Source organism: Castor canadensis, chromosome 12, assembly GCF_047511655.1.
Source record: "Castor canadensis chromosome 12, mCasCan1.hap1v2, whole genome shotgun sequence".
Lineage (NCBI taxonomy): Eukaryota > Metazoa > Chordata > Mammalia > Rodentia > Castoridae > Castor > Castor canadensis.
In genome coordinates this window covers 80491017-80505118 of record NC_133397.1, presented here as the reverse complement: position 1 = coordinate 80505118, position 14102 = coordinate 80491017, and the positions used below count along the sequence as shown (strand labels likewise).

At 44.1% G+C, this 14102-nt stretch overlaps 1 protein-coding gene across 1 annotated transcript in view; it reads left to right on the top strand.

Annotated features, from left to right (window-relative positions):
* Positions 1 to 14102, top strand: part of Fer1l5 (fer-1 like family member 5) — a 54688-nt gene that overhangs the window by 25655 nt on the left and 14931 nt on the right. Inside the window, exons 20-24 of the mRNA XM_074049028.1 lie at positions 9171 to 9295; positions 10024 to 10124; positions 10794 to 10971; positions 11050 to 11205; positions 12375 to 12506. Of these exons, the coding sequence (XP_073905129.1) occupies positions 9171 to 9295; positions 10024 to 10124; positions 10794 to 10971; positions 11050 to 11205; positions 12375 to 12506 (692 nt within the window). The remainder of the gene's footprint in view (positions 1 to 9170; positions 9296 to 10023; positions 10125 to 10793; positions 10972 to 11049; positions 11206 to 12374; positions 12507 to 14102) is intronic.

Sequence of the window (14102 nt, the reverse complement as noted above, 5' to 3'; positions counted from 1 at the left end):
TATTAGATACCTATATGGGGATAGTTTTAACAAACCCTTCATGTGATTTGAGTGCCTGCTAAAATTTGACCACAGTACTGTCTCCCTCTTCTCCTTGTCACCTTCACTATCTCTTTGTCCATTTGGAAGCTTTCTGTATGTCCCATTTCTCTGTTTTTAAGTTATTTTTGGGATAGAGGCTCATGTTTATGCCTGGGTGGCCTGGATTGTTATCCATCTATCTATAGCCTCCCTCATAGCTTGTATGACAGGCACGTACCACCACACCCAGCTACTGATTGAGATGGGGTCTCACTAACTTTTCACTTGGGCTGACCTCCAACCGTGATTCTCCTGATCTCTACCTCCCAAGTAGCTGGAATTACAGCCATGAGCCCTTCTCTACCTATTTTTTAATAAAAGCTTTGTTGAGATATAATTCACATAACATACAACTTACCCATTTGAAGAATATGTTTCCATGGATTTTAGGATTTTCAGAGTTGTACAACCATCATCACAATCAATTTAAAAATATTCTCCTCACCCCAAAGAGAAACCCCAGGCCCATTAACAGTCACTCCCACTTCTCGCCCACCTTCCGAGTCTGAGACAACCACTAATCTGCTTTCTGTCTCTATAGGTTTTTCTAGTCTAGACATTTCATCTACATGGAGTCATGCAATATGTGGTCATTTATGACTGGTTTATTTAATTTAACATAATGTTCTACTTGTTTTTTATATTGTGAAGTATGTACACATCCAGTGTATAAAATGTATATTACAGCTTAAAGATGAATAAAATAAGTTCCCATACTTAAAATATAGGAAAAACTGTCACCCTCTTAAAAGGTCCCTGTTTGCTCTTCCAAGATCCATTTACCCAAGAAATAGCTATGGTCCTGTCTCTCATATTAATTATTCTTTTCTTTTTCATTTTTACCCACATGTCTGGAACCTTAAACAGAACACTAGTGACTCTTTCCATCTGCATTAAAAAAAATCAATCTGCATTCATTGTTTTGCATCTTTTGTCAACCGTACGTTTTTATATGGTTGTGTGTAACTACCGTTCATTCTCATTTCTGTGCATGCCCCACTGTATGATTACACCCCAATTATGTGGCATATGCAGACATTTAGGTTGTATCTTTTTTTGCCAGCATAATTACTTTGTTATAAACATTCTTGTACATGTCTCCTGGTCACAGTACAAGGCTTCCTCTAAATTATATACCTTGGAGTGGAAGAGAATCTCAAAGCAAAAACAATTATACCAAATTATACTCTTATCGGCTTGGTATGAGAATTCCTATTATGCTATGTTCTCACCAGTGCTCCATGTGGCCAGCCTTTTAATTTCTGCCAATCGAGTAGATGTGAAATAACATCCTGCATGGCCTTCAGGTGCTTTTTCTCCATTATAAATGAGGGCTGTGTATCTCTCTCTCTCTCTATTCGTTTATCATTATCTGTAAAAAGAAACCTATTCATCTCTTTTATCCATTATTCCATTTGGCTGTATCTTTTTGATTGATTGTACATTAAATCTCGTCAGATCTGTGTACCTATGAACTTAACACCTGACTTAAAATATAGAAAATTGGCCATTCATTGTCTTTCTTTGTGAAGGGACTGTTTCAGTCTTTTGTCTATCTTCACTGTTTGTCTTTTTGTATTGGATTTCATATGTTCTTTTACATTTTGGGTGCAAGTCCTTTGTCAGATATAGTCTCACTCTGTTGTTCAGGTTGGCCTCAAACTCATAATCCTCCTGCCTCAGCCTCCCAAGTGCTGGGATTACAGGTGTGCACCACCTTAATCAGTAGAAGTTTCTAATTTAGATGAAGTTCAATTTGTTGAATATCTTTTCTTTTATGACAGTATATTATGTGGCCCAAAGGAATATTTGTCTTAGATCATGACCCAAGATCATGAAGACATTCTCCTGTGTCTCATTCTATAAGCTTTATAAGTTTGTTTGGTTTTTTTGCAGTGCTGGGGCTTGAACTCAGGCCTCACACTTGCTAGGTAGGCACTCTACCACTTGAGCCACTCCACCAGCCCCCTATAAGCTTTATAGTTTTAACTTATTTTTTTAGGTTTATGATCAAATTTACTTTTTGTACATGGTGCAAGGGAGGAGTTGAGATTCTTTTTTTCTACATAGGTATCCAATTCAGAACTACTTGCTGAAAAACACTATTCACAGCTACATTGAATTAGTTTGGGTTCTTTTATCAAAAATCAATTAACCATATATTGTGGTCTCTTTCTAGAATGTCTGTTTTATTCCCTTGATCCGTTTTGTTCTCTCCTTTTGCCACTATCAATCACACTGTCTTGATTACTGTAACTCCAAAACAAGTTTAGAGTTGGTGGAGTGGCTCAAGTAGTAGAGTGCCTGCCTAGCAAGTGTGAGGCCCTGAGTTCAAACCCTAGTATCATAAAGATCTTGAGATCAGATAGCATAAGTCCTCTGCTTTGTTGTTCTTTTACAGGATTATTTTGCTAATTTGGTTTCTTTTTTTTATTATATAAATTTTAGCAGCTTGACAATTTCTACAAAAAAAAAAAAACCACTGGAATTTTCTTCTTGTTCTTTTAATCAAGTCTTTGTCCGTTTTGTGGGTTTTTTAAATTTTTATTTTGTTTTTTAGTATGTCCCCTCTGTTGACTTATTGGCTATATCTCTCAGATTATTTTTAGTGGTGTTCAAGGGATTACACTAATTTTTTAAAGTTTTTTGTTTTTGCTTTTGGTTTTTTGGTGGTACTGGCATTTGAACTCAGGGCCTCAAACTTGATAGGTAGGCACTCTACCACTTGATCCACTCTGCCAGCCCAGAGGATTACAACATTGATTCTTAACCTACCATACTCTATCTCGAGTTAATATTATACCACCCCATAAAATAATATATATTATATAAAATATATAACGAAAGGCTGGAGGCATGGCTCAAGTGGTAGAATGCCTGTCTAGCAAGGGCAAGGCCCTGAGATCATACCCTAGTACTGCCTAAATAAATAAATAAATAAATGCAGTATATTAAAAAATTTTTTTTCCTTTGGTGGTACTGGGGTTTGAACTAAGAGCCCTATGCTTTCTAGGCAAGCACTCTACCACTACAGCCATACCTCCAGCTCATTTTGCTTTAGTTATTTTTCAGATAGGGGCTGATGTTTTTGCCCAGTTCAGGCCTTGAACCACAATCCTGCCTGTGTCCTGCACAGCTGGGTTTACAGACATGAACCAGCACACCTGGCTTGTTTGTTGAGATGAGGTCTTGCTAACTTTTTACTCAGGTTGGCTTTGAACTGCAATCCTCCTTATCTCTGCCACCCAAGGAGCTGGGATTATAGACATGAACTTTGTCATGGCTTTGTAGTGATACAATATACATACCATAAAATTCACTTGTTTTGTACAATTCAGTGATTTTTAATAAAGTTACAGAGTTGGGCAACCAGCACCATGCCCGATTTCAACATCCTCAGTCCTGTTTGTTACCAATCCCCTGTGCCATCACCGCGCCCATGCCTGGATTGACTTCTCCTGGATACTTCACAGAAATGAAATAATACAAGATGGGACTTTTGCATTAGCTTCTTTTGTTTGAAATAAGGTGGGGTGCATTAATTAGCTTTTTCATCACTGTGACCAAAATACCCAAGACAACAGCTTAATGGAGGAAAGAATGATTTGGCTGTTGGTTTCAGAAGGCTTAGTCCATCGTGGGTTGGGCAGAACATCATGGCGGCAGGAGCGTGTAGAGAAGGAGCTTCTTCAGCTCATAGCTGATAGGAAGTAGAGAGAAAAGAGCAGACCAGGGACCGGGTGTAACCTCCACAGATGCCCCCAGTGACCCACTTCCTCTGGCTAGACCCCACTTCCCAAAATAGCACCACCAGCTGGGGACCAAGCATTCAACATATGAGCCTGTGGGGGACATTTCATGGCTAAGCCATGATATGAGAACATTGCTTTTTTCTTTTCTTTTTATTTATTTATTTATTTGATGATACTGGGGTTTAGGCCTTGTGCTTGCTAGGCAAATGCTCTACCACTTGAGTCACACTGCCAGCCAGTTTTGCACTTAGCTATTTTTCAAATAGTGTCATTCTTTTATGCCAGGACCAGCCTAGACTGTGCTCCTCCTATTTACACTTTCTGTGTAGCTGGGGTGACAGGTATGTGCTACCATGTCCAGCTTCTTATTGGTTAAAATGGGGTCTTGCTGTTTGCCCTGGCTGGCCTTGAATGAAGATCCTCTTGATCTCTATCTTCCAAGTAGCTAGGATTATAGATGTGAACCACTACCCCTGGCTACTACTTGTTTTTTTTTAAACTGGTCTATGTTGGCTGGGCTGGCCTGTAACTCCTAGTCCTCCTACCTCAGCCTCCTGAGTGCTAGGATTACAGGCCCATCACTATGACCAGGTGAAATAATGTTTTTGAGGTTTTTGTCTACTGTGTAACAAGTATTAAAACTTGGTTCTTTCTTTGTCGCCAAATAGTGTCCCATCCTATGTGTATCCCATTCATCATCTGATGGACACTGTTTCTACCTCTTGGCTACTATGAATATAGCCACAGTGGACATTTGCTTTTAAGTTTTTTTATGGACATGTGCTTTCGTATCTCTTAGGTAAATACTTAGAAATGGAATCAGTTTTCAAGTCAAACTTTTCTAAAGTGGATGCACCATTTTGTGTTCTCGGCATCCTCACCAATGTGTGTTGTTACTGTCTTTTTTAAAAATTTAATTTTTTTGTGGTACTGGAGTTTGAACTCAGGGCCTCATGGTTGCTAGGTAAGTTCTCTATCACTTGAGTCATGCTCCCAACCTATGTTACTGTCTTTTTATTGTATTTAATATGGTGGTCATGTCATAAGGTTATCTCCTTGTGGTTTTACCTGTATTTCCCTGATTTTGGACTGGTGGAATGGCTTAAGTAATAGAGTGCCTGCCCAGCAAGTGTGTAGTCCCTGAATTCAAACCCCAGAGCTTCTACAACAAAAGAAGTAACTATATTTCCCTCCTCTCCAGTACTGCTAAGCATCTTTTCATGTGTTCGTTCAGCATTCATAATCTCTTCCTTTCATGACACATCTATTCAAATCTAATGCCCACTTTTTAATTGGTTTGTTTGGCTTCTGGAGTTATAAGGATTCCTTATGTGTTCTGGATACAAGTCCTTTATCAAATACACAATCAACAAGTAGCCTGTGGCTTTTCTTCTCATTATCTTAATGTGTCTTTGAAATGGAAGCATTTTTAACTGGGATCAAATCCAATTTAACTTTTATGGTGTCATATCTAAGAACTCTGCCTAATCTGAGGTCATGAAGATTTTCTTCTTTTTCCTTCTAAAAGTCTTACAGGTTTAATTCTTATATTTAACTTTGTGTTTCCTTCTGAATTAATTTCAATTTGGATGTGTAATTGTTCAAGCATCCTTTGTTTAAAAAACAGTATCATTTCCCCTGTGAATTTTCTTAAATTATTTGTCATAATACTTACCCTGTTCCATTGTTTATTTTCCTCCTTCAAGAGCTCTATTTATGGGTTTAATAATTCTCTTTGATTTCTTCTCTATCATTTTCAGCTAGAAAATGATCCTTCTTTGACTTTTTCTTTCCAACTTTCATTTTGGTCACTTTCCTTTTTTCTGCCCTCATTTCTATGCCTCTCACTGAATTGTTTCTCTTGGGCTCATCTCCCTCGAACTGTTTCTTATGCTGTCTTCCTTTTCTGATGCTTTTGTTTTTCCTCCTACTTGTTTTCTGAGTTCCCTTGGCTGGCTCACATTTCCTCCTCTGGGACGTGTGATCCCTCAGGGAGTGTATTTTTGCTGGCACTTTCTGTGATCTGCTCCCATCAAGCCATACTTCCTGCTGTCAGTCTTGCTGGCCACTTCCCCGCAGGTGCCTTCTGCTGCCTTCACCCCTCATTGCTTCTGTGGAAGCCATGGTTGCTTTTGGCAGTTCCTATGTGTATTTTGAGTGTGCAGATTGTATCTGGCTCCTTGTTTGCTGGAAATGGAGTTATTTTCCTTCTCCCTGTTGCTTTTGTAAGTGATCCAAGAATAGAAGAGGAAAACTGCCATCTCTATCCAATCCCTCCTGAGATTCCCAATCATGGACCTCTGCTTATTTATCATTCTGACGATTCAATCGGCCAAAGTCTGAAACTGGTGTCTTCCAACAATTCTGGAAAATTCTAAGCTATTTTCTTTTTGAAAACTACATTTCCTCTGGAACTCACCCTGTACTTTGTGGCCCTCTTCATTCTGTCCTCCATATTTTCATCTTGTGGTTTCTCTGGGCCACATCTGGATACTTCTAGATCTTCTCTGAGAGGCCTTCATTAACCATTCTATTTTAAATGCCTTGGCAGCTCCCTTCCCCCTCCCCCACTTTATTCTTCTCCATGGCATTTCCCATCATTGTGCACATTGTATTGTACAAATTGATTTTGTTCTTTCTGCCGTCACTATTAATTTCTTAAGTAAACATTTGATTCAAGGATAACATGCCTATGGAAAATTACATAAACCAAAGTGTTGCGTTGCATGAATAGTTGTGAAGAAAACACAGCCACATAATAGCACTCAGGTTATAGAGTGGAATGCCAGCACCCCAGGGACCTTTGTTCCTCTCCCCTGCCCCCACCAAGGGCAACAGCTGTCCTAACCTCCATTTTACTTGTTGTTTAAGCTTTCTTTAAAAGAAATCATATCGTATCTATTATTTTGTACTTGGCTTTTTTGTTTATCAGTTATTTGTGAGATGTGTTCACAAATCTGATAGCGTTGGGTACAATCATAGTTCCTTCACTCGCATCACTGTGTAGTAATCCGTTGTGGGAATACAGTTGGCCCTCTATATGAATCTGTGGGCACCCACAGATTCAACTCACCAGGGATCGAAATTCAAAAAATCATGCCTGTAACCCCAGCTAATCAGGAGGCCGTGATGGGGAGGGTTGTGGTTTAAGGATATCCCTGGCAAAAAGTAGTGAGACCCAATTTCAACAAAACAAGGCAGATGTGATGGTATGCGCCTGTCATCCCAGCTATGTGGGAGGCTGATGAGAGGATCTATGTCCAGCCTTAGGAAAAATGAAAGCCCCTACTTGAAAAATAACTAAAGCAAAAAAAGGGTTGGGGAATGGATCAAGTGGTAGAGCACCTGCCTAGCAAGCATGAGGCACTGAGTTCAAACCCCAGTACTGCCAAAAAGAATTTTTAAATTGTATCTATACTTAACACTTGCAGCTATTTTTTTTTTGTCATTATCCTTAAATAGTACAGCATACCAAGTGCTACACCTTTTTTGTTTTTTGGGGGTTTTTTGAGACAGGGTCCAACTATGTAGCCCAGGCTAGCCTCTAACTTGCTATCCTCCTGCCTCAGCCTCCTGAGTGCTGGGATTATAGCTGTGCACTAACATGCCCAGCTTGCGCCATTTCACATAAGCATGCTTAAGTTTGAGTATTTGAAGAGTGTCCTGAAACCAATTCCCTGAGGATAATTTATTCTTTCTACTATTGAGAGCTATTTCGGCTCTTTCCAGCTCTGGGCTATGATAATTAGTGCTGTGGTGAACATTTTCCTCCCTGTCTCTTGATAATGCTGCATGTGCCTTCCTAGGAGAGGAACTGCTGGCTTAAGGAGTATGTGTATTGGTTCTAATCTGCTCATTTTCTCAGAATTTGGGATCTGGCTGAAGTTTCATTCTCCAGGGAGAATTTGCTTTTTGCTTCCTCCATTTAGCTGGGCCCTGACAACCAAAGACCACTTTAAATTACATTTTTACTTAATGGTTTTCCAATTTTAAAGGGTAGCATAATCTCAAGTCCAAGCTGTATTATAAATTTTGAGGAAGATTTTCATCCCCTTCATCCAGAGCCACAGTGGAGACAGGCAGGCTGCTCACTGTCCCTGTCTGTGTGATGGGTTCTCTCCTTCACCCTGGCCCCAAGGATGGAGGATTTGGACACTAGCTTTGCATACTAAGGCTGTCATTACAAAGTACCACAAACTGGGTGGCTTAAAACAATAGCAACGTAGTATCTGGAAGGTCTGGAAGATGGAGGTTGGAAATGAGGGTGACAGTGTTGGTTCCTTCTCAGGGATCTGAGTGAGAATCTAGTCCACACTTCTCCACAGCTTCTGGTGTAGCCAGCAATCCTTGTGTTTCTTAGCTAGTAGATGCATTATTCCATTCTCTGCCTCACCTTCACATGATGTCCTTCCTATACCTCTGTGTCTTCATGTGGCTGTCATCTTTCTTAAAAGAACACCAGTCATGTTGGATTAAGGGCCCACCCTACTCCAGTATGACCTCATCTTAACAAATTACATCTTCAATGACCCTATTTCCACATAAGATCACATTCTGAGGTACTGGGACCTCAACATATCTTTTGAGGGGGACACAATTCAGCTCATAGCACATGGGGCATCCTCCTAGATTTTCCACCTTCGGTGGCCCCCTGCCCACCTCCCTGCTCCCTGTGCCCCTGCAGTAACCAAAAAACAAACAAACAAACAAAAAACCACACAAATTCTCCAAGAGTTGTTGAAAGTTCAGAGGACAAAAGTCAGCTTTGTCTTCCTTTGCCTCACAGGCTTTCTGTTATGTATTTATTTCTGTGGATTTCTTCCTTTAAAGCCAACACATCCATGCATTTCAGAAAAAAGACCCTTTGTTTCATCTAGCTCTGCCCCCCCTCACTTTAATAAGTAACATTGCCTGGGAGCCCAGTGGGCCATACACACCATGGTTTTTATCCCTATCAGATCACCCAGAAAGGACACCTTACATACCTGCCTCTTGCCTTGGCATCTTGCCTGATGCACATGAGCCCCTGAAGCTAGATGATCTACTGGCTGTGCCACTCAGGCAACTGCTTCCCATGCCTAGCCTGGATTATCCCACCTGTACACCAGGGGCTCTGAGAGGCCCATGTGACACACAGAACGCAATGAATGCTCAAAAGGGGCTGGCCAGGTTCATCAAAGTGATGAGCTCTTTGGACCAGAACCCAGCCTCCCCACTGGAGGGGTCCAGTTAGGATTGCTAGTAGACCACATCCTTGAGGAATTAGTCCAGGGGAGCCCTCCAGGTGGACACAGTGGACACAGACATCCCCTTTCACCCTGTTCCTCTGTGTCTCAGGGAATATCTACCATTATGTGCCCTGGTATAACACCAAGCCCGTAGTGGCTGTGACCTCCAACTGGGAGGATGTCGGCTTCCGAATGAACTGCCTCAACCTCCTCCACTACACTCGGGACCGCCTGGTGAGTGTGTAGGGGCGGGGCAGGGAGGGTGCAATGGATGCATTCTTCACCATTGAGATGCATGTCCAGATGCAGTGCTGGGCACCAAAGACACAAAGATGAATAAACACACACCTTGTCCTCACTGCCTGGGGAAGGTGGATATGCATGCAACTACTGTGCCAAGCAACTAGAGCTGTGATGGAGATACAGGTGCCCAGAGATTTAGGACTGGAGAGATGGGGAAGGGGGAGGGGAAGGAATGAAGAGAGGGAGAAGTCGGGAGGTATTTACAAAGGAGATGGCATTTCAGCAGGTTTTGAAGAATTCATTGTTGCCAAGGGAGAGGAGGTGTGGTGGTGACAGGGAAGCCAGAGAGCCGGGAAAGGTCACATCACAAAGGGTCCTAGGTACTTGTCAAGGAGCATAGGTCTCAGGAGACATGACTTGCACATACCTACACATGGGAGCTCAGAGGGTTGGGACACTGCACTGCTTCCCAGTCCCATCCCATCCTGGGTCTTCCCTGCCACCCATTTCTTCTGTTGGGTAGCAGGAAGTGTATGTGGAGGAAGGTCCTAGCCTTGATATAGGACATGTGACACCCTTGAACTGACATCACAGTTATCAGTGGAACACCCAGGTCCCCAGGTCTTGGCTGAAACTCTCTTGGGTCCATCAACCCCACAGCCTGTCCCAGGTGTGCTCCATGCTGAAGCCAGGTCTCTCCCTTTCTCTTCCTTGGGCAGAAAGCCAATCTGGCCACCTTGAAATCCATTCGGAATCCGAAAGACCCAGCTCTTCTCTACCAGTGGGATAAGCTGCTGAAGGAGCTGGTGGAGGACTGCAAGTAGGGTTGGGGGACATCCTGATGGGCCTGAGCCTAGGGCTGAGCTAGATCAGGTTCAAAAAGGGAGCTAGAGACTCTGAGCAACACCCTATGGAACACCCCCATACACACACACTACCACAGGAAGTATGACCTCCAGTCAAGACCTCCCCAGCTTGAACCCAAACAGACCTGATTCTTCCTTCTTGTACAGGCTCTTCTAGAAATCAGCCCCAACCTCCTGTCCAGCACAGTCTCTGCTGTCCACGTCCACACCTGAGGCTCCTACCAAACTAACATCTCCCCTGCACCCAGACCAGCCCACACCATTCCAGCACCACACCTTTCTCCACACTCCTCCCACCCAGGGTGCCCTTCTCAGGACAATCTATTCTGCAGGACTAATGGGAAAGCCTCTCCCAGCCCTCACTCAGGATTTGGTTGGCCTGTCCCTGGTACATACCTCACTCCACAGGAGGTCCTTGGGCACACACCTGTTACCTTGCAGGGCTGGGAGGGTGGGAGAGGGCTGAATTAGAGCCCACAGTAAGCCAACTTCCTAGGGAAGCCAGCTGTGAATGGCAGGATCTCAAGGCTAGGAAGGACACATTGGCCTGTGACAGATCCAGAGGTAGAGACATGGGAGGCAGTAAAGTGGTTCAGCCCCCTGCTACCTTGTCCTGGCCACAGGCGCCCTCTGCCCAGCATGACTGATCAGCCCAAAGCCACCAACCTAGACAAGAAGAGGTGGCAGCTCCGCAGCCTTCTGCTGCAGGAACTGCAACAAAAGGCAAAGGAAGCTGAACCCAGAAACATGGTGGCCGCAGTGGAGGGCTGGCTCTACCGCCTCAATGCTGTGCTACCTGAGGTGGGCACTGGACATACTGGCCGGGGAGCAAAGTTGGGAGCTGGCTATATAGGTCCTGACATTATCCTACTTTGGCAGCCCCAGATGAGCCTCCCGGATGTGATGATCTGGCTGATGGCCAAGGAGCAGCGAGTGGCCTATGCTTGTGTGCCCGCCCACACCATCCTGTTCTCTCCAGCAGGGTCTCTGCACTCTGGCAGGTTCTGTGGGAAGATTCAGACTCTCTTCCTACAGGTGGGAAAGCAGGGGGTCCTCAGGGGAGAAAGGGCCCCTAACACCCCAGGGAGAACCCCTGGGGTCACAGGACAGCCCAATGGGCCTCCCTGAAGATGTGGTCCACTTAGAACAGGATTAAACAGTCCTCAGAGGAGGGCAAAGCCTTGTGGTTGTCAACATGTGGGCTGGTACCAAGTCCATGTCCCTCAAAAATGTTCCTCAAATCTGTTTCCTCTATCACCCTCATGGTTACTACTTGGTCTCGTCCCTTGTCATCTGTCTTCTGAACTATGATTGGGTGATCTCCAAAATAGTCAGTGCCTATAAGGTTTGGACAGCAGCCCCTCATATCAGAGGCAAAGCATAAATAAGACTGACTGAAACCCTGGCCACCACCCAGTCCTGACCACAGCCTTCTTCCTTCCAGAGGAGAGTGGGTCCTTGGAGGCCCACCTTGGCTCCCCGTTGCCTCCTGGAGAAAGTACAGCCTCCCTAGCCTGCCCCAGCCATGTGTCACTGTGTCAACCCTCTCTACATGTAGGCTACTCTGGGCCTCCCAGACTCCAAATGTGCCTGCCCTTGCCTTTTCACCATCATACACAGCCCCACCCTCCCCTGCCCATGGGGTCCTCATCCTGTAAGACTTGAATCTGACTCTGCCATTCATCGGCTGTGTGATCCGGGTCCACTCCTGATTGTGTCCAGGCCTCAGTCTGCTCCTCAGTAATTGGGCCTAATGATCACCAAGCCAACCTCATGATGGGGTGTGAGGATCAAGACCCTTAGCTGGCCCATAGCAAGCAGGCAATAAATGATGGCTAGTATCACAATGTCATTATCACAGCTCCTCTGTGGAGCCTTCCCTGACTCCCTAGGCAGAATCACCCTTCTCTCCCCAACCCTCCCCTGCTTTGTGCTAGGTCACAAGGTATAACCATTTGTATATCATTTCCCACTCTGAAAGGCAGAACTCTGTCCTTCACTTTACTTTTGTGGGGTTAGGTATCCACCACTGAGCTACACCCCCAGCTCCCTCACCCCATTTTTAGCTCTAGCACTCAACTCAGTGCAAGGGCTCCTGCTCCCGGGTTCAGGGGGAAGGGGCGGTGTGACCCAATCTGGGTATGTGTGATCCCTCACTCACTCACATCCTATCCCTGTGGGACTGGCACCCTCCTCTGGCTCAGTACCCAGAGGGTGAAGGACAGAAGGACACACTCCCAGCCCACCTCCGGGTCTGCATGTGGCTTGGCAATGTCAAAAACAGCAAGAATATGCAGCTGCTCCATCAAGGCAACATGGTGGTGTATGCAGAGACGGTGAGTGGCAGTTCAGGGCTTGTGGGGGCCACAGAGTGAAAGGTTAGTCAGGTCCGGGCCAAGTCAAGGAAGAGGCTGGCCTCACAGTGGAGTGTGAAGTACAGGGAGGGAAAGCGAGGGTACAGTAGCCCAGCACCAAAGATGGAGGAAAAGGCTGATGGAATCTGAGAATTATGAGAGGGGTCTGAGACGAGGCAGAGATGAAAGCAATCTTTGATGTGGCCAGCTTGGTCTCCCTGTTGACAAGCCATAGACATGTGGTGACAAGGAGGGACTGAGTGGCCCTCCAGACCCTGGTCACACTGCCCCAAGGGAGCTTTCTCCTCATTTGCTCAGGGCATGTGAGGTAAACAAGTCTCTGAGTTGTCTGGGGTCTCTCTTGTCACTACCTGGGATCCCCACAGACCCCAGCTGAGCCTTCAGGCCACACTAGTGGTTCTGGGAGTGGGGAGGAGGAGACCTGGAACAGTGAGAGGAGCAGGATATGAGGCGTCTGCTCACAGAACCATCTACTTAGGGTATGGGTGTGCAGTGGCCAGAGATTGCACTGGAATCAAAGGACAGGCCATGACTTTTGCTCCTTGGGAGAGGGCATGGCCCAGGACCAGCTCTGACAGCAGAAGAGAGTAAGGTTTGAGTGTTGGGCTTTAAAACTTCCTAATTAAAACATTCTTATGGTTTTAAGTTGCATGTGTAGAAAAATACATCATAACGTAGTCTGCCCTCTACATCTACCGATTTTCCATTGGTAGACTCAACCAGCCATGGATTGAAAATGTACTCAGGCCTATGATAGTTGTGTCTGTCCTGAATACACACACACACTTTTTTCCTTGTCATTATTACCTTAATAAGACACTACAACAAATATTTATATAGCATTTACACTGTATTAGATATTATGTCATCTAGAGATGACTTACAATGTATATAAGTGGTTGTACAAACATTATATGTAAATACTGGACCATTTAATATAAAGGAGCACCATGGATTTGGGTATCTAAAGAGTCCTGAATTGGTTCATTCCCTCTATTTTTCTTCATTCTACCTTAGTCCCCTTCTTATGGTGGTTTCAACAGATTACAAATTCTATATTCATTCTTGTATAGAGGGTACATCAACCATATTCACTTTCTTAACTTCCTTCTACTACATATGTGTGTGTGTGTGTGTGTGTGTGTAAATGTCACAAGGAAACTTTCTGTATAGCTGTCTTAAACAAACAAAAATGTCATTTTTTTGACAAAAATGGAGAACAGGAGGGTAGAACAGGTCCTGTCCAGTTGGTTAGTACCAGTGGTGGGGGAGGATGTGAGGAGTGGGAGTAGGAGGGTGAATATTGTGCAAATACTATGTACACACATATGTAAGTGGAGAAATGAGACCTGTTGAAACTATTCCAGGAATGAAGGGAGGGGACATAAAGGAGAATGATGGACAGGAACTTTTGAAAATGTCTCAATATACCCCCAATACAAAAATAATAAAAATTTTTTTGAAAAAAAAAAACTTTAAAAAATAATAAACAAAAAAAGAGTCCTGGAACCAATTCCTCCGGGACACTAAGGAATGGCCCCATGTCTAATAAGCCCT